At 34.3% G+C, this 20,844-nt stretch overlaps 1 protein-coding gene across 1 annotated transcript; it reads right to left on the bottom strand.

Annotated features, from left to right (window-relative positions):
• Positions 1–1,054: 1,054 nt before the first annotated feature.
• LOC149832551 (3-oxo-5-alpha-steroid 4-dehydrogenase family protein) lies at positions 1,055–13,538 on the bottom strand. Its single transcript, XM_090012502.1, has 6 exons — positions 13,287–13,538; positions 9,951–10,300; positions 2,740–2,974; positions 1,682–1,780; positions 1,524–1,595; positions 1,055–1,414 (listed from the first exon to the last, which is right to left on the bottom strand). The coding sequence occupies exons 1-6, from the start codon at positions 13,443–13,445 to the stop codon at positions 1,310–1,312; spliced, it is 1,020 nt and encodes a 339-aa protein (XP_089868628.1). The 5' UTR covers positions 13,446–13,538; the 3' UTR covers positions 1,055–1,309.
• Between the last annotated feature and the right edge of the window lie 7,306 nt (positions 13,539–20,844).

The raw sequence follows: 20,844 nt of genomic DNA, 5'->3' as shown, positions 1-20,844 counted from the left end.
TTTTATATTTTAAAAATACTTTTTTATATTTACAAGGAAAAACTGTCCCCACAAAGACACTAGCCGCACCGCACTGGCTCTGCCTGCCGTGCAGACTGTTACTGGTAGCATAAAACTCCGCTGGCATATCCCTTGCCCAAGAGAAACTTTTAGATTTTTTTAAATTTGGTGTATTTTCCTAAAAAAAATTGAAAACTGAAAAACAAACTATTTTGCTCAAGGCACAAAACCCTAGGCCCCAATTCCCCACCACATAGTTCACCCAGTTTTGAGTTCGTGGTAAAGTTGGGTGCACCCACGGATTTCAAACTCATGAAGTCCACTGAATAAGGTTCACAAGTTGCCCCTACTAAATTAGTTGTGAGATATTTTTCTTATCTTTTCAAACTTGAGAAAAGAAAAACTTTGAAATTCTCACACAAGCTCACAACCAAATAGTGGCAACTTTTAAGCAACCGAAATTGTGATATAAGATAAACAGAAAACATCCAAAAAAAAAAAAAACCCGAAATCTATTCAAACTTGGATTAATATCAGAGATAGGGAAAAGTTTAATCTTGATACCAAGTTTAAATGACAATATTGCTTTGGATGCAAAAACAGTAAAAAGACAAAAGCTTTATTTGAGCCCACCAGAGCTCCACTCTTGTGATAGAAGCGACTTGTGAATACACCAAGTTGACGGGATGTCGGAAGTTTGAAATGACAGTGCGCATACCTTTTGGCAAGGCAAGGAATTGACATCAGGTGAAACGTGATTGCATACTTCTTTAAGGATACGTTTGGAAGCAAGAAAAATTCTCATAGAAAAAGAAAATTTTGCCTATAAAAAGTTTTGATATGATAATTTTTCTAAATAAAAAATTTTCACTTGTTTGTGTAGCACGAGAAAAGCAGAGTAGAAAATTTGAGAAAAATGAGAGAGAGAGGTGGGCTTGACTGCACCCAAGAGAGAGAAAGAGATGAGCATTCAATTTCCATGATTGTGGGTGCCTTGGAGTAGTCTATTTAGGCACCAAGAAGGATATCAGTAGATTACAAAACTATACCTAGCTTTTGTAAAAAAACTATTTACATTTCATAGTACAACCATAAATTTTATTCATGCATAATACCCAGCTACCATGGTATTTCAAGCATTGCTAGGCGCACAGTACTTTGGGAAATATTAGCACACCCACCCACACATTAATTGAGTTGCCCAGGGCAGTGCAAGACCGGCAAGCTTATCACCTGTTGATCATCTTGTTTGCTGTGAGCTCATCTTTCTGCCTTAACCTATCAACCCTGCCTTTTGAGATCAATAAATCTAGTATACATGTGGAAAAATGGCTCGCCGAGATTTTGGGTAGTCATCAAACTTGCGGAGATACCAACGGTGTGTTTCTCCTGCTACAAACACAAGATTTGCAACCTGTGAAGGGGAGATACTTGAGTCAGATGTATAAATTTTAAGAACACTGATGGAAGAGGGCATCCTTGCAAAACCAGTTAATCTCAGGGAGAAGGATGAGAGGACCTACCACAAATCCAAAAAGAAGCCAAATTGTAACATCTGATCCTTCACTAGCTATCAGAATTCCTGCATATATAACCTGCATTGTTGGAGGGTAAATAAGGCATCATACACACCATGAAATTTAGATTGAAATAAATTGACAGAACATGAGTAGGGGCTCACAATTTCTGCAAGATAGTGAGGACATGAAACCAAATCAAACCAGTCACCCTGTGGAATCTTGTATTCTTCTTCTTCACCCATACGCATTCTGAGAGAACCCTGTGAAAAATAAGACAGTACATGATGCTTTGGAAAATAGGTAGTTTAATGTACAGCATGCTATTCTTAAGTAAGGTGACTGCATAAGATCAGGAAAATCCGACAAGTGAAAATAGTCCAATTACATTGAAGAAAAAGTTTGTTATAAGGGAAAAGAGGATCTTTCTACGAAAGACTTTCATCAGCACTCCCAGTCATGATGATGCCATTGAAGAGTGAAGACTGAGGAAGTGAGGATAAATGATACTAACAAATGAAAAGGATAACAGAAAAATGAATTAATAAATGCATGCAGATTTCCCAATTTCTTGGACTTAAAAATGATTTCTCTAGACATGAAATTCTTAAATTAACAATGATATTCATATTACAGAAAAAAATTTGTCTGGGCCTCAGAGAGAGAGAGAGGGAGAGAGAGAGAGAAGATTGCTGGGTGTGGGTATGGAAATGTGCATGCACTCATGCATGTGTGTTTGTGGAGAAACAAATTTTGCAAGAATATATCAGTATATTTGATAGACTATCGCAAAGCCTATTGATCAGTCCATTAAAAAGTGATTGGCTTTTAAATTGAGTTCAATGAACTTTCTGGAAAAGAAAAATCCTATGATTCCAAAAGAGTAATACAAGCCATTATATTCAGATTTTAATCTTTCGTTACTGTGTGTGTGTGTGTTCCTGAGTTCGCTAAACATGAAAACAACTCAATTATATCCTGGATAATGAATAATGTGATCTAAATTATATTTGGCAGAATTGACAAATCTTGCTGCCATATTAAAACATGAACAAATTTTAGATAAAAGCCAGGTCAACAATGTCAGTGATTTCATATAGCAAAAGTTTTGTGATCTCTTCTTTTAGACATGAACGATTTTCCAACACTCCCTTGTATTGGCACTTTTTGTGGATTAAGGACAAAATGATTGATTTAAATCAGAAAAACTACATCAACTTACAAGTGTGGCATGACAACAATACTGATGAACAGCACCCCAAGCAAATAAAGCTGCACCAAACCACTGGAACCAACCAAGGCCTGTAAGAGGTTTCGCAAGTCCCCACCAGTCAAATTTGACATCTGACATATGAGATTTCCCCTTAATGATGAAAGGAGTAGCTATACGGACAAGATGACCAAATATCTCTGGTATGCATGCACTACAAAGTGACAGAGGTGCTGCTGTATAGAAGCTGAACATATAAAATAAATATAGGTCAAAATGAGCAAAATGGCCACAATTTCTTTCAATAAGTGAAGGCCAAAATAGAAGTATTAAACACACATGAGAAGGCAAAATGATGCTAATGATGTACATACATAACCTAATATGTCTAGATTATAAATCAGCAATGTATTGGTAGATGAACCTCAGCAGGAAAATGCTATTTTTACATTAAACAAGTCTGAAGTCCTTGTCACAGTTGTCTATCAAAACTATCCAGATCATCAGTTTTTTTTACCAAAAAGAATTATTTGTGCAAATTTTGCTTCATCAAATGTGGGAGAAGAGATCTGAACTGTTGCAGTGTTAATAACCAATTAAACAAGTGAAACAAGTAAAACGTCCAAGATGTACTGGAAATCTGTAAATAATGATATGTAACACACAAAAGCTTCTTGTAACACTAGTGAATTGGCATGTACTACCAGAAACTAACTAGATCTTGAAAGTAGTATAGAAAAATCATAAAGAACCATTAAAATCAGAAGTCATTGCTCGATTCACATCCTCCACTTTGAAATGTTCAGATTATCATGATCTTCGTGCCATCTGAAGAGTCAATATCAATAATGATGATCATGACATGTCACCATGACCTTCATAGGCTTATATCCCTATAGGAAACATCTGATCTAGTGTTCAAAACTTCAATCTATAGAGTTAACGTTCAGACAGTCCAAAGTTGATGCTAAGATGTTAATGTGTAAAGACCCAGAGACAGCAACCCCTCTGGCAAATTAATTTGTTATGCTCATAAATGAGGCAATCTTTTTAGAGCCTTGCAAGTTTGCAACAATTAACTTACAAGATCTTGTGTAACTTACATTACAAATCAGGTAAGTCTATGCCACATTAATGATTATAGCATTTGAAGAAGTACAAAGAAATAGGTACACCATAAAAAAATGTCAAATAAGTATATCCTTGCAATACTCTTCCCTCTTATCTAGAATTAACAAAATTTTGGGAAGAAACGTATCATCCTGGTGAAACAAAAGGTAAATAATAATTGCTAGGCCAACCTCTAAGGCTGTAACAGCGACATCTGAAATGGCATGAATAAATGCTAGCTGATCAAAGAGTATGCAACAGTCCTCTATGTTAAAAATAAATGTACATATATATATATAACTAAATAGTAACTAGGATTAGATTTTTTAGTTTTTGTTTTCTGGTTTTGAACTAGTCAAAATAAGTTGACTAGTCAACATAGGGAGTCATTGGGCTCCCAACGGCTCTATTTAGAGCTGTTGGGGCCCCAACAACTCTCTATGAGTCTCCTCTTTGTGTATAAATATGGAGTAAAACCCTTCTACAATGTATGCCTTATCACATAGATTTGATCAATAAAATATTATTTTATTCTTTGTGTTTTGCCCTTTAGTTGGTGATTGTGTGTGAGCCCATTTTGTGGCTTGTGTATTCCTTTGGTGCTTTGGTGGAACTCTTTGAGTATCCACTCTTGTTGTTTCGGTGAATATATTTTGGAGGACCTTGTTTCCTTACATGGTATCAGAGCTTGAAGATCAAGATGATTTTTTGGTGCATTGGGAAGTGTGTCACTTAAGATTTCGAAGAGATAAAATCTTTTTGGCAAAATTTATTTAAGTGCTCGGGTGTTCATGTTCCTTATTGGAGGTGCTCTTTTGGTGGTGGAGTGTTTGTGATACTTTTGATTTTTTTCTCTCTTTTTTCCTCGTATCTATCTTCTATTATTTCTCTTAGCCCTTGTAAACATGGATGACAATGATAATGTCATCCTAAAACCCATCAAACTTAACGATACAAACTTTATAACATGGGCTTCAATCATGAAGCACTTAATATGGGAAAAAGGGTTGTGGGGATTAGTGGATAGGTAGGACTTAGAACCCAAACTAATCTTTACTAAGATAGAAAGAGAAAAAGAGGTACCTTTTACGGAGGAAGAAAAGACCAAGGCTATGGCCACGTATGAGAAAAAATGGAAAGAATGAAGAATGGGGCCAAGATTATGTCTTGGCTCATTAGTAGTGTTGATATCAAGAAGTGCTCGAGTCTAGCTAAGTTTGAACATGCAAATAAAACATGAAACTATCTCAAGAGAATGTATTCTGTTAAAGATATCGCCCACATTTGCAACTTACAAGACAAAGTACACACTATGACTTAAGGAAGAAAAAGTATTAGACAATACTTTAGTAAGTTATCCGACCTTTAAAATGAGTTTGCTCTTCTTAAGCCACAGTGGCATTGTCCCGAAGATATAAAACTCCATTAAAGACAAATTGATGCAGAGTATTTCTATCAATTCATCAATGGTCTAAGACCGGAGTTTGAGTCTACCAAATCGACTCTTCTTCGTAAAGGAAAAGTTACTTCTATTAAAGATACTCTTGATGAGCTAAGTATGGAGAAAAATAGACTAAAAAAGAAGACATCTAAAGAAGTTGATGATTTGGTCCTAGCCGTGTCTAGGCTGGAAAACCATGTTCATGCTTACAAATCACCACATTATGGGATACCAAACAATGATAACTATGGCAAACAAGGCAATGAGTTTGAAAAGAAAATAAATTATTTGTTATTATTGTCATGAACCGAGACATGTCAAGACATATAGTCCTAAATTAAAGAGGCCAAGTGAGTTTGAAAAGAAGAATGTAGCATCGGTTGCACAAGAGTCAAGTGAATTCAAAGCTACACATGAATCAAACATTGGGAGGATGTCTTTGACTCAACTTGTAGAAGCTCTCCAACCTCTACTCAAAGGAGCTTCTTCAACCGGAGTCGTGATCCCTTCTGTTGGCATCTCTGACCCTGGTAAGAGTTTTTGGCTTCTCGACTCAGGTGCCTCATTTCATATATACCAAATGGTGATGTCTTATCCAAATGTCATAACTCAAGTGGGTCAAATGTTTTTATTGTTCATGGGACATCCCTTGAGATAAAGAGAATATGAAATCTTAAAAATATTTCAAAAGGTTTTTCTATTCCAAAAATTAGATACATTCATAAGTTAAACCCAAATCTTGTCTATCTCTTAATTATCTGACCATGGGTATAATGTTTCCTTTAAATTCTGTTAATTAAAATCTTGGAAATTGAGAAATCTAACAAATATCTAATTGTGTTAAATAAAATCTAGAAAATTTATTGTTTTTAACCTTTAAATTTAAGCAAAATTCATGCAAAATTTAGTTAAGATAATTGTTAGATCTGTCTCAGAACGTAGATCTCATAGGAGGTCTGTTTTCTCAAAATCGGCTTATGGTTGGCGTGAAAATTGTGTTTTTCAAAAATGACCAGCCTCTATTTTTGAGCTTTTTCTGGTTTAGATCAAATTGAACCCGCTCCATTTAATCCATGTTAATATGGATCTTTACCCAATCTAGGATCCATATTAACTAGGATTCTGTCTAGGTTGGGATCCAATTGGATTGGATATGGATTTGGATCATAGATCCATAATCCATCCATGGCAAATTTAAAACTAACATGAATTTAAAGTTTTAAAAACAACTAATTTAAACTCAACCCCGTATGAACTTCCAGAAGGGGTTGCCCCCCCCCCTCGAATATTTCAAGAGAATATTAAAATAATAAAAATAAAATGTTAAAAATCTAGAGAGATAAGGAAATTAGAGGTAGAGTTCTACACTTAGCAGAACTCTGCCCCTAAAAGAATCTAGAAGGGGGTGTCACCCCTTCTCTAGAAGGATTAAAATATATAAAAGAGGCTAGAAACCTCTCTCCCTCTAGAACTCGTGTTCTAAAGAGAGAGAGAAAGAGAGAAAAAAATCATGTGCTAGAGAAAGGAAAAGAAATGAAAGAAGAAGAAGAAGCCATCCATCAAGTTTTTTTTCTAGCTTTTCGTAACTTCAATTCAAAGTAGGGGTTTCTCTCTTGATTCGCACAAGAAAGAAATATGTATAAATCGATTCGAGCATGGGTTTAGAGGGAAAAAAGGGAAATCTGATTTCAAAGACGTGTATATATATATATATATATATATATATATTTATTTATTTATTTATTTATTTATTTATTTATTTTTATAAGTATCGATTTCATGAATCTAAATAATATATATATATAATTCAGTTCTGTCGATTTCCTTGCTCATGCATCTAAAAATATGCATGTGGTTCAGATTTGCCGATTTTATTGCTCATGCATCTAAAAATAGGAATGTAGTTCATATTTGTTGATTTTATAGTTCATGCATATGAAAATATGCATGTAGTTCAGATTTGTCAAATTTATTGCCCATGCATCTGAAAATATACATGTAATTAAGATTTGTCGATTTCATGCTCATGCATGTGTTTCTGATTTGCCGATTTCTTGCCCATGCTTCTAAAATATACATATGCATTTCAGTTTTGTCGATTACATGATCATGCATCGTAACTATGTATTTTCATGTCTTAGTTGTCGATTTCATGAACATTTGGCCGATCCATGTACATGAATCTGATCATGTACATGAATCTGGCCAGCAGCTGAATATTTAGTGTTAGCTGATCTATGTAGATGAATATGATTATGTACATGAATCTGGCCAGCAACTGAATATTACGTGTTAACCGATCCATGTACATGAATCTGGCCAGCAACTGATTATGTTGGTGTTGGTTGATCCATGTACATGAATCTGGCCAGTAGTTGGTTAATTCTTGATTGGTCGATGCATGTACATGAATCTGACCCGTAGTTAATATTTTCTGCATGATCGATACATGTACATGAATCTGACCAGCAGTTAATATTTTCTGCATGGTCAATACATGTACATGGATCTGATCATGTACATGAATGTGACCTACAGTTAATATTTTATGCATGGTTGATACATGTACATGAATCTGATAATGTACATGAATCTAACCAGCAAATGTTTACTTTCAGACTGTCTGATTCATGTACATGAATCTGACCAGCATATTTAATTTTCTGCATTGCCTATTCATGTACATGAAGTTGATCGGCATATGTAATTTTCTGCTTAGATCATGTACATGAATCTGATCAATATGTATGTTCTTGCTTAGCCAATTCATGTAGATGGAGCTGAATATGTACATGAATCTATTAACACGCATACATGAATCTGATCAGGACGTATGTGCTTATTCCTGCTTAGCTGATTCTTTGTTTGCAATAAGTCGGTCATGTACATGAATTTGATCGAAAAATATATTTTTTTGACTTGGTACATAAATCTGATCCTAAACCGATCAGTTTGCAATTTACATATCATACTCATGAATATGAAAATAATTAAATGCTTGCATGACTGTGATCATATGCATATTTGGTTGATCATATGCAAAAAATTGATCATGAATGGCGTGGTCTGCAAGCTTTCTATTTGTATGTGTATGTGCTTGGCTAAATGTGTATTCTTTTTATGTTTTGAATGTGCATTTTGAACATAAAATTGTGAAACTGTGTGTTTATGTTCACTATAATTTTGCAATTTGTATAAATCACTTTTTGAGATATGTTAATAGTTATGTGTGAACCACTGCAGGCCTATGTAGGCCAGGAGCATGTGTTGCTCCAATGTTAATGACTTGTTTATGCATTGCAAAATAATTTTTAAAAATTTATTGGTTTTTCAAATTTAATTACACTGTTAAATTGTGAGGGTCAGGGCCCGAAGTGGTTATTGCATGTTGATTTTTAAAATGGTTCTTCTGTAAAGAACTTGCAATTGATTTAAATGGTAAAAGGGATCAAAACAGTGTAATTTAACTCTTCTTCAATATCCCTTCCACATTGTGGGAATCTTGGATGGCGGTCATGAGGGACTATAAAGATACTAAAACTCTATGTGCAATTATGCCCCAGAACCCGAAGTGTGGTTCACTTTTCAGTCACGATTTTAGAGAGCTTTCAGCCACTTTGCTGACTCAGCTGTAGTTATTGGCATACCAAGAAAATGGCGTCAGTGGATGTTGATTTTCGTGATGTTTTGGTATTAGGTGTTGATTCCTAATATTCTGATTGATGGTGTTGATTTCTGATATTGATCAAAGAACAAGTGTGAAACCCAGTAATTTAAAATACAAATTGTGTGTTAAGCTATAACTGGAAACCTAACTTGAAGCTCGGGAATTGTGCCTGTTTTGAGCATCTGCGGGTTTAAGAAAAAGTAAAAATTAAACTTGTGTGCATTTAATAGGGACACGCATGCAAAAGTAACTCTAATAAATAACTTAATAAGTTATTCATGCATGTGCATTAAATCATGCATATTTTACTGTTCAGCATTAATTCATGTATTTCTACATATTTGATTTGGCATGTTATTTGATGAATGCTTGAATGGTATGTTAATTATGGTAAGTTAGTGCTTGTAATTTTTCTTTAATTTATGCATGAATTAATTTATGTTGTTTCCTTTACTACTGAATTTTTAGAGGAATTTGTACGAGGACTTTGGTTCTTACATATTTTCTAAAATTGTTTTACAGGCACAAATGCTCAGTGTTGTCTAGGATTGGCTGACTTGAGGATGAGAGACTGTGACTTGGTGTTTGGGTTCTAACCAGGACGCAGGATTATGATAGAATCGATTTTATGTTTTTGGACTTTTCGACTTATTGATTAATTTAATGACGTTCGATTTATTACTTCTAAATGATTCAATGCATAAAATGATTTGTGGTTTGGTTATATTAAATTTGTGATGTACCCCGAGTCTTTGGAAGGTTTTTTGCAAATGTTTAAAAAAAAAATCCACTATTTTTCGAGGGTCAGTTGGGGTCATTACAATCAATGCTACAAATAGAACAAGTGTACAAAACTTGATGCCTCAAAAGACACAATAACTGACAGGAACTATATAAAATGAAGGGGATGAACCTAAAATATCAAGTCATAAATATTCTAAAAGATAAAATGAAATAGGAAATGTGGAATGAAAAGATAAAACTGAAGGCAAGTGCTAAACTTACAATATCCCGGTTAGATAGCCAAATATATGCATTCGAGCAGTAGGACTGTAGTTAAACACATATATGGTCTCGTAGAGACGCCTTAAGGCTTGAATCTCCATCATCAAAAGAAGGAAAACAATCCTCCACAGCTGATTCCTGTGTTCTAAAGGAGTTGATTGGGGTTTTTGAATTGAAAGCATATGTGAACCTCCAACCAAGTGGCTAGCAACTGTAGAATAATGCAGTGACTCAGAAGCCATCGGTACCGTTACGCTATATGCATAAGACCATGTAGAAACGACCAAGAACATCGTCCACACAACAGCCACCAAATAAAAATGCAAGAAGAAACTTTGAGGAATGGTGAACTACACAAAATTCAAACAGCAGAAAGGTAATGACTAATAAGGAATAAAACAAACTGAATCAAGTTAAACTAAACAAGAAACATCCAAGAGAACTTCAATCTTGGAAATGCAAGAAGCAGAAATAAGATATGTAATTGTCAATGAAACTCAATGAGAAAAATTAACAAACAAAATGTCCTCAGCTGTCATAATACTGTTTACCAAAGTAAAACATGCACTTCTACTCTGATGACAACCTAAGAATAGAAGAGAAAAAAAAAGGGAGATAAAGAGCGAGAAAGAATAATACTGACAAGAAGTTTCAATCGGATATTACTGGCATTCTTCTTCTCATTCACCTTAGTGAGTTTTTTTCACTTAATCACCCATTCTGCCTTTTTTTGTCTGTGTGTGCATGTTTATTGTGCCTTTTGTGTTCTTGTAGTGTTCCTTCACTTCTATCAGTTGCCTTTCTTTTTCCTGTTTCTGAATAAAGATTGCAGGATGTGATAACATAAAGAACAACATGTTTTTCTAATCCACTTTCAGAACACACTGATTCTTTGTAATATATTTAGGTCATTATTTTTATTCAGCTGCAGCTTTTCAACTTCACAGCTGTATGGAATTCTTTCTAATATTGTTTTAGGTCATTGTTTTTATTCAATTGCAGCTTTTCAACTCCACAGTTGTATGGGCCTCAATGCTGCATATGACAGTTTCCCCACTTAGGCCAGATGTTGAGGCACTAGTACATCTCAGGAATTGCAGGATGTAGTTGCCAAAGGCAGGGAGGGAGGGTAATGGTATAGGTATGTGAAGGCTTAATATTTCATGAAAGTATTGATATAAGTATTGAAACACATGCCCGTAATGTTTCATAAAAGTATTGATATAAGTTTCTCATAATATTGTTAAAACTTATGAAAAAGTTGGTAGACGAATCTGAAAGATTGAAGCAAGCTATTCAAAATAATAACCTAATATAGAGAATCCAAGTTGTTAGATTGATTTAATTTAATGATCCGGATGATGTCACACATAGATGTTTCTAATAACTGTGACAAACAATCATAGTATTAGAATATTCTCTTGTGAGTTACATGTAGATTCTGAATATGTTCACTTAGATTATGAGTCACAGTCATAAATTACGATTTTGAATGCTTCATATTCCTGGAATATAGTTGCATTGGCACTTGTCATACCTTTGTGTGCTGCTATCAAGTGTACCTGTACTAAGTACTAGTACCAGACTTGTTTCAGAAACCATGTGTAGAGTACCAAACATTGAAGAAACTCATCTCATATAAACTCTGAAACTCACCTTAAGCCTTTGAGAAACTCTTATCATATAAAATCGAAACTCGTTTCATATGCGCCTATTTTTTGAAAAAATGATATACATTTATGCTCTTTGTTTAAAATTTGCAATGATAAATTATTAACATATTATGATACAACAACTGGTAAATGACTTATTACTCTTAAAGATATTACTCTTAATGATAGGATTATAGACTTAAAAATATCAATGTTTAATTAAAATTTGTCAGTGAAACACAAGTTGTGAATTTTAAAAAAGTATGAATATCTTTACATGTTCATAATTGGTGAAAATTTACATAAATAGTTGCAATATTAAGGAGTAGTAAATCAAAGAATAGATAGTAAATGGGCCAGTCTAAAAATCAATTAATTTGCTCAACGTAGAAGGTTTTACTCCCTACCATAAAAGGTTTTACTTGTTGAGCCATTTGAGTCTGTCAAAATTAAATACAAAATAGTTACTTTACTTGTTAATATATTTATACTTTTAAAATTCAAAGCTTCATAAACAATTGTCTACCTATATCATTTATGAATAAACTCATGCATAGCAACTCATTTGTAGGAATATTTATTTGAGTTTGACTTTTAAATTGAAACTAATTCAATGATTTAGATGATGTCACAGATGCAACGTGTACAGTTGTTTGCATCTTCATCCTTGCTTATTCACATCACTGAAATAACAAGTCTAAAGCTTGGCCACTAGGCCATGAATTAAGTTGGCAAGGAAATGTCAAAAGGAAAAAATTAAGACAACCAAAATCAATCAGCTCTTAGAGTCTTCAAAGAGACCTTCTCAAGGAAGACCAGGGTCGCTTGCTGCTGGTGACTAACAAACTGGTTTTGCTATTATACGATTTTTTTTCAATTGCTGAAGAGCCACACCGATGCCTTTTCTGGAGTCTTGAGCATAATTACAGAGTGAGAAGTGAGATGAGGGATTGGGAAGCAATGCACGTTGAAGCGAGAAGCGAACCTTAAGAAATGGCTGGATGAATGAAGCAAGAAGCATCTCGGAAGCATAAAGGGGAAGCAAGTAAGAAACAACAGTAAAAATCAGTAGAAAATCACACAGAATTATAGCCAAAAGTGCTCTTTAACTAAATTTTCATCGCTAGCATTGCTTCTCGCAACAATGCCAGTTTATACAATCAGATGCAATCTAGAAATTTTAAATACCTATCCAAATTCCCCTTTTCTCCTTCCTCCTAAACTCACGTCCATCGTTCGGATTGCACGATCGTAACAAAACTTAATGACTTAACTTTGGGAAATTCTCATAACGTTCATCTCTTACAATCAGTCTCTCTCCAGTCTCTTCGTATTCTCCATTGCTCCTTCCCACAAAAACTCTTGTTTCCCATATGAGGACGGGAAAAGGAAAAAGAAAACGAACGAAATCATAATGATAATCTAATGGACCTGATTATCCAGAAAAAAAAAACTGGGATAAGTTGAGATACCGTTACATAACGCAGTATCGCAACTTGCCATACTTTTCCGGACAATCGGACACATTGAACACTCCACGAAACCCTAAAACCGCATTCAATTTTCCAAAACATTCGTTTTAACACAAACGAAAACCCTCAAATAGGGCACTGATGAGTTCGGAAAAAAAGCGAAAACAGAGAGCATCAGAAAGGAGGAGGAGAAGGAAAAGCCGATGGCTCACTCGATACTGAGAGTTGGTCATGAGTTTGCCGCGCTTGGCGAAGCCCATGAGGGTACCGTGGAGGGGACGGAACGCCGGAAAGGGGATGGAGGCGACGGCCAGGGGCAGGATTCCGGCAAGCCAGGCGGCCCTGAGCAAGAGGGAGAGCCGCAAGTCCATTTGGCTCTTCCGTCGGAAGCCCTAATTCTCCGCCGCCGCGCCTGAACTTAAAGCAGCCGCGGCTAACGCTCCGACGAAAGGCATTGCTTTGAGGAGACGCGATTCCCCACCAAGCTTCACAAATACTCCACGCAACGGTAATTCCCGGGTTTTTGCCTGCACGCTGGCTGACCGTGTGGAACGTGTAAAGGTCAAGGCAGATATCACGCTTCGGCCACCTGTACATGGAGAAATTTATAGAAAAACTGAGTAATAATAATATTAAGAAACCGCAGTGCGAATCAAACTCATAAAATAGCCCGGCAAGCTAAATATAAACAGTAGGTAATCAGTTTGGCTAGACTCATAGCAGCTTGTTATGCAGTAAGAAATAAATTTTAGATGTATTTTACAGGTATTTTTATATAATTTTATTTCTTGTAGCTATAAAACAATGTACTTTTCTATAGACAAGCCGGTTCGAACTTGGCTCGTTTAACTTGGGTTGATTATGAGCTCGAGATCAGCTTGGCTCACCATAAAAATGCGCCAAGCTTGACCGACCATTGTCTACCAACCATGCGTTATCTAGATAAGTAAATTTTCTCTCTCAATATGCTTCTCAAAATATGTGAATATGCTAATTCTTCCCCTATCCAATGAAGATATATTGGGGGGAATGGTTATGTGTAAAAATGCTCCTAATTCTTTAAAGAAATATTCTTCTTAGTTTATCAACAAGATATGAGAAGCACGCTCTCTATCATTTGCTTGAAATGTTGGCTTGGCACATTTTTATTCTAGGAAACTATCCACTTCAATTGCTCTATTTTGACAAAAACAAACACGGGATAAAAAACCAAGTGCTTAATTTGCTAAGGACTCTGTTCGTTTAATTTTCATGGAAGGAAAAGACCTTTTGGCAAGAATGAGCATAAATTCCTATAAAATATTGACAACTAAGCTTTTCCATGAAAATGCATTCATAGGGTGCAAGTTGGATACGATTTGCACATGAAAAGTGATAGGTGGTGGAAAAATACCAATGACTACTTGTGCAAACATGTGGCTTTGATGATTTGATGTTTGTTTCACTCGGGATGGGAAAGGAAAGGAAAGAGACTCTACCTAAGCATTTCTTTTTTATGTAAATTGCATGAAACAAGCATGCCCTTGAGATTTTTAATAATTTGTTCGAACTTAAAATTATATTTTCTGCTTCTTTTTTGATGAAATACCACCCTACTACTTTCAAGTAAACAAGACATAAGTTCTTGTTTAAATGCAATTTTTTATTTTTCTTCAAAAAATGCCTATATGTGTGTGTGCAAGAGTTTCTCAAACATTAATCAAGTTTTATTTCATATAACAAAAACAAAAATTATATTACGAGGATAAAGGGATTTAGCAACGACATTAAGAGCAACCACTTTTTCACTTTTGTGATTATAGTATATCATTTAAAAAAAATATTTATTGCTTACTCAATAGCAACCACTAATGTGGTTGTATTAGATCATCAAGAGTGACTTGAGAAAGTGGTGGAGTGTGGTTGTTATTTTTTACCTAACAACAGTCACTAATGTGGTTATAGTAGATTATCAAAGATTATTTGAGAAAGTAGCTGCTATATATATTAGCCGTCACTAAAAGTGTGACCGTTATTGCTTACTTAATAACGATTAATAATGTAGTTGTAAGAGATTATCAAAGGTCACTTGAGAAAGTGGTTATTAATATAGAGGTATTAGCAACTACTAAAAGTGTGTTTGTTATTGTTTACCCAGTACACAGGTATTAGCAATAACTAAAAGTGTATTGCTTACCCAATAACAACCATTAATGTGATCGTAATAGATTATCAAGTACTATTTGAGAAACTGGTTGCAGTCACTAAAAGTATGGTTATTATTGTTTACCCAATAGCATTTAATAATGTAGATTATCAAAGGTCACTTGAAAAGGGGCTCTTAATACCTGTGTATCAGCAACTATCTTTAATGTCATCGCTATTGTCCACCAAAAAGCAACAATTTTTTTGATAAAATGTCGTTGCTATTGCTACCTCTTCTTATAGTGTTATAATCACTACAAGTGAGCTTCTTATGAAGTGAAAGTGCAAAACAAACACATGGTTTCACACATACGAAGCGAGCTTCCATGACTTTGAAAAACATATTGCAACTAAAAAACATATCATTTACTATATATATATATATATATATATATATATATATATAATCTAACAAAACAATTATACTATTATCTAAATGTGATGTTCAGAGAGTTGTGTTGTATTTAAAGCTAGCAGTCAGTGATACATTACTAATTACCCAAACTCGCCTGCAGCATCTTGGGTGGAACCTGGTTAGTCAATTCATTTTATGTAATAAAGCAGTGAAGTCTATTGATCATCATTTTGTTTATTGTAATGTAGCTAAAGTCATATGGAGGAATGTGGCTTTCCATTTTGGCAGATATGCAATACCTAATAAACCACAAGGTAGTCTTTGAAGTAGTGGGGTAAGAGAGCTTTTAAAGATGAATTACTTAAATGGCCTTGGCTACTTTCCTTTCAGGGGGGAGGTGACATTCATTTTCCTGAGCGTCATATACAAACCATCGTTATTAATGAGGTCAGGGTTTATGTTCTTCCAATTTGGTAACAGCATGAATCACTACATTATCACCACCAAGGTGGCATCCCATGTGGTAAGTGGGGTCATGTGTCAAGCTGAAGGCCCAGGATCGAATCCCTCTGCCACATGGGGCAGCTGTTGTTCTCGTAGGGTCCACCTAACCCCAGCTTGCCTTTCAAAAAAAAAAATGAATCAAAAATTGGGTTTATGCGGGTCGTGGTCTCCTCTTGATTTTTGATGAGGGTTGGTAGCCTAAACCCTACTTGCCAATCTAAAAAAAAATATGTAAACTAATTATTTTGTAATAAGATTGCAAAATTCTTGAGCATATATATATATATATATATATATATATATATATATATATATAATTTTATCACTGAAATAAAAAACATGTAAACACCTCAAATTTTTCTCATACATTCTCAGACACCCCTTTTTCAGCATACGCCAGTCCTCTTATAAGTCTAGCCCTAGGTCGATCCCAGTTTAGGTGTCATTTCACCTCATTCTGTCAACAAATTTATCATTTTACCCCTAGGTCACCTTATATCTCAATCAGTCAGAGTCGATCAAGCCCATTTTTAAGCTCAAAATAGTTAGAATGTCTGTCATTTCTAGCTTCTTTGAGCTCATGATAAGCGAATCATATTCATTTCTGACCATTTTAGCTAAAATTGGTTTATTTTCTCAGAAATAAACTCAATTTCAGCTTGAATTATAGTCAATTGTTCCTGAGTCAGTTAATCTCAGTCGACCCTATTCCTCTGAGTCTAACCTGAGCTCACCAAAAAGTTCAAGTGGCTCGCTTTTAGTTCAATTTCATTTCTCGCAATCTAATAAGCCATTTTGGCTCATTTCAACTAAAACTGAGTTGAGTCCAGTCAGTTGAGTTAGTGTTTGAGCTTTAAAATTAGTTCATCTCAGTATTTCTGACTTTTGTTCCAGCTTAAACTTAGTGTATTTTTGTCACTCACTTCACCCTAGTGGTTATTTTTCACCATTTCTTTGAGAATTATGACATTTGTCAATCATTCAACCTAGAAGTTCAGTTGAGTCAGTGTCATTCTAGTTTACCTGAGTTTGGAAACTCTAGGATTCAGTCAAAACCCGTTTAAACCTCGTTTCTAGTATCACTACATGCCCTAAGGGGCAAAATCATTTCTCGGTCATTTTGTCTGAAACATCATTTTGCCATTCTCCAAGTTGGTACAACTGCTAATATGAGCTCAGGTCAGTTCCTTTCCTGGAAATTTAGATATATCTAAGAGCCATTTCATATTTAGATCGGATTCAGTGTCGGATCTGAATCCGATTATCATTTTTCATCCTTGAACAAGAATGTTCAATTCTTTATTTCTCCCAGGGGTCTGAGACATCAAATCCCTCATCCATAGTTTGCATTTTGGATATCATTTCTTGTCATTTCATGCCACTTCATATCATTTCATGTCATTTTATCACATTGCATGACATTGCATGTCATTCTTCAAATCCAGCACTCTGGTTTTTCAAAATCTTCAATCTAGATTCGAGCTTTAAAACCTTCTTTCAAAATCAATTTCAAAAACCTGAGTTTTAGACCGATATTTGCCATTTGTCAACCCCCAGGGTCTTATATTTCCTTATTTCAAATTATTTTCCTTAAAAAGCGATCTAGATTCATTTTAAAGCCAATTTTTAACTGATCTCAATTCTCGGGTGGGACCCATCTAGGTGGTGTCGCTTCTTGATCACTTCTTTCATTTCTTAAATTTTAGTTATTTCAGAGTTTTAATTGATTTAAGACTCTGTCTTTTTACCTTTTAAATCATTTTCAAAATTTTATTTTGGTTTTAAATCAGAGGTAGCCTTACCTTTTGCCCATTTATTTTATTTTGGCCAAAATTTTAGAGTTTCAGTCGGACTAGGACTCTATTTAGGAGTTTCAGTCGGATTAAGACTCTACCTTTTATTTTTATCTTTACCTATTTTTAAGAAAATCTTTCAAAAAATTTCAAAAGAAATCAAAATTTTAGAGTTTTAGTCGGATTAGGACTCTATTCCAGAGTTTCAGTTGGTTTAGGACTCTAGCCTTAACTTCGTTTTTTGAGAAAATATTTCAAAATTTCTTTATTTATCTCTCAAAAAATAAAATTTCAAAATTCTAGGACTTTATTTTAGAGTTTTGAAATTTTAGGACTCTGACCCAAAGTTCCAGTTGGTTTAGAACTCAAGTCTGATTTCATTTTTTACTTCTACTTTTACTTATTTTTTCGAAAACATACCCAATTCTCAGAGTCCCACGTGATTTAAGACTTTATTTTAGAGTTGCAGTTGATTTAGGACTCTAACCATGATTTCGTTATTTTATTTATTTTCACTAATCTCTGAGAAGATCTTTCAAAACCTCTTCGTTTGTCTTTTAAAAAACCAAATGTCAGAGTTTTAGTCGGTTTAGGACTCTAGTCAAGAGTTTCAGTTGGTTCAGAACTCTAATTTTCTCAAATTTATTCTATGTTTTTATTTTCATCTATTTAAAAAATATCTTTTTAACCTTTATTCTAATCTTTTCAAAAACTCAAATGTGGGGGGCCACACAATTGGTGCCACATCTGAGAGAGCTTCAACTCGTTTAGGATTCTAGTTGATTTAAAACTCTAGTTTTTATCTTTTGTTTCAAACCCCTTTTGAAAACCTTATTTTTAACTCCTTTACTCTCAAACTTTAAAAATCGTTTTCTAAAAAATCAAATGGGGCCCACAGTAGGCGGCACCACATTTGAAAGTGTCTAGGTTAGTTCAAGTTTAGTTAGTGTCCTAATTGAATTACAAATTCAAAAAAATCAAAATTGATTTTAAAACATAACCTTTATTTCCACTTTTTAAAACATTATTTTTAAATCTTAAAATTAGGGATTTTAAAATCAAATGTGGGCCCATAGTAGGTGGCGCCACATTTGGACTTGTTTTAGGCTAACTAGGACTCAATTAAGCTAATTAGGTAGTGTCTTGTTAGGTTCGAACTCCACCAAAAATTGCCCCCCTCATCTGCTCTATCTTAATTAATTAAAGTGTTTCAAAAAAATCCAACTCTTTAATTAAGAGTTGGAAAATTTTATAAAAGGGGGCCATAGGGGGTCGACCCCCTCATTGTCTTCTCTTCTCCTTCTTGCTCCCTCTCTCTCTTCCAGCAGTGCTTTCATTGGAGCAGCCCTCAAGGTGCAATTTTTTCTAAACTTTTTATTATTTTTTATTGCTTTATTTGATATTTTAGCCATTGTCGCCCCCCCCCCGATATGGGATTTTTGCTTTATTTTGGTTCAAGAACCATGAAGAGGGTCCAAGAACATGATCTAATGTTATGTTGAGACTATTTTCACATTTTTAATCCATTAAAATAGCTTAGATCATCATTTTCTATGTTTATGCCAAAGAAAAGACAAGATTTGATCCCTCTATGGATCGAATCCCTCTTTCAAAAAACAAATCAAGTTTTCAATCGTGTATCCCTGATTTTTTTTTATTTCATCATGAGCATGTTTATTTCAGTTATTTAAATATTAAACCATGATCCATGCACTATTCATATGTTTTTTTATGATTTTGCATGTTCAGATTAGGGTATTTCATGCGTTCTAGAGGTAATATGCATATATCGAGTTTGGCCACGCAGGAATGATGTTATTTCATGTATGTTTTTCTATCAATAAAATCTAATTTTTTTTAGGGTTGAATCATGCGTGTGTCAGTGACTTTCAATAAAAAAATTGGATTATTGTGAGTTCTATAACCCTGCTAAAAAAATAAGAAACCGAACTGTAGTTCTTGTATCGTGAAAACGCTATATGGAATCAAGGATGGCTTGTCGAGGTGATATCTTCCTTGTTGAAGATCCGATCGATAATCCGCAATAAGCACTGTGTTAGTCAGAATGTCTAGTATATTCTGTGAAAAATTCAGTTTTTTCTATGCAGTTTGCTATTCTTATTTTATTAGAAATTAGAATATGTTCTTCAAAGATCGTTATGCATTATTTAAGCCTTGGTTCAACTTGCGTGGATCGTATCTCCCTAACCAAAGATCATTTTCCTGATATGTAAAAAGCTATGGATTTAGCAGTAGGTTTAGTTTTGTCTGTGTAATTTTGATAAATTGTAAACTCTGTTTGCTATTTTTATTTAAACCAAAATCAGAATTGCCTTTTTTGGAGTCGTTATGCGTTCACCGGAATCAAACGTATATTGTTGGAATGATATCTCCATAACCAGAGATGTTTTTTATAATCTATAATATAAAAAGGATTATTTGTATTTATATGTCTAGTTTATCTATATGAAATTTTATAATTTTTCATTATTGTTTGATGCTTGATTTGGATCTGACACTATGATAGGTATGTGCCCATGAGCAAAGATCATATTTTTTATGTTTTTATTTAATTTTCATATCAAAGTAATACTATAAGTATCCATGACTATTTTTATAGATTTTGGAATTCATTTGGTACATTATTTGGCTAAATCATGAAAACTGGATGCCCGCGGAGTCCTGATTCAACTGAAATACGGGCAAGATTTGATTTTTTATGAAAAGTTTTGTATTTTTAGGGTTTAATCATGTTTATAATCATATTAGGGTGCCCTCCACCCGATTTTGCGTTGTTTTGAATTCGTTTGATCCCCCGGATTAGATAAATTACCAAAATATTTTCTAAAAAACCTTAATTTCAATCTTGTTTTGCAATATAAAGGTCAATTTTAAGGGTATTTTAGCCATTTTTTTTAACATTCTAAATTTTAA

This window comes from Nuphar pumila, chromosome 7 (genome assembly GCF_984573655.1).
Source record: "Nuphar pumila chromosome 7, dmNupPumi1.hap1.1, whole genome shotgun sequence".
In the NCBI taxonomy this organism is placed as follows: domain Eukaryota; kingdom Viridiplantae; phylum Streptophyta; class Magnoliopsida; order Nymphaeales; family Nymphaeaceae; genus Nuphar; species Nuphar pumila.
The sequence above is the reverse complement of the archived record's forward strand: the minus strand, read 5'-3'. Positions and strand labels throughout refer to the sequence as shown.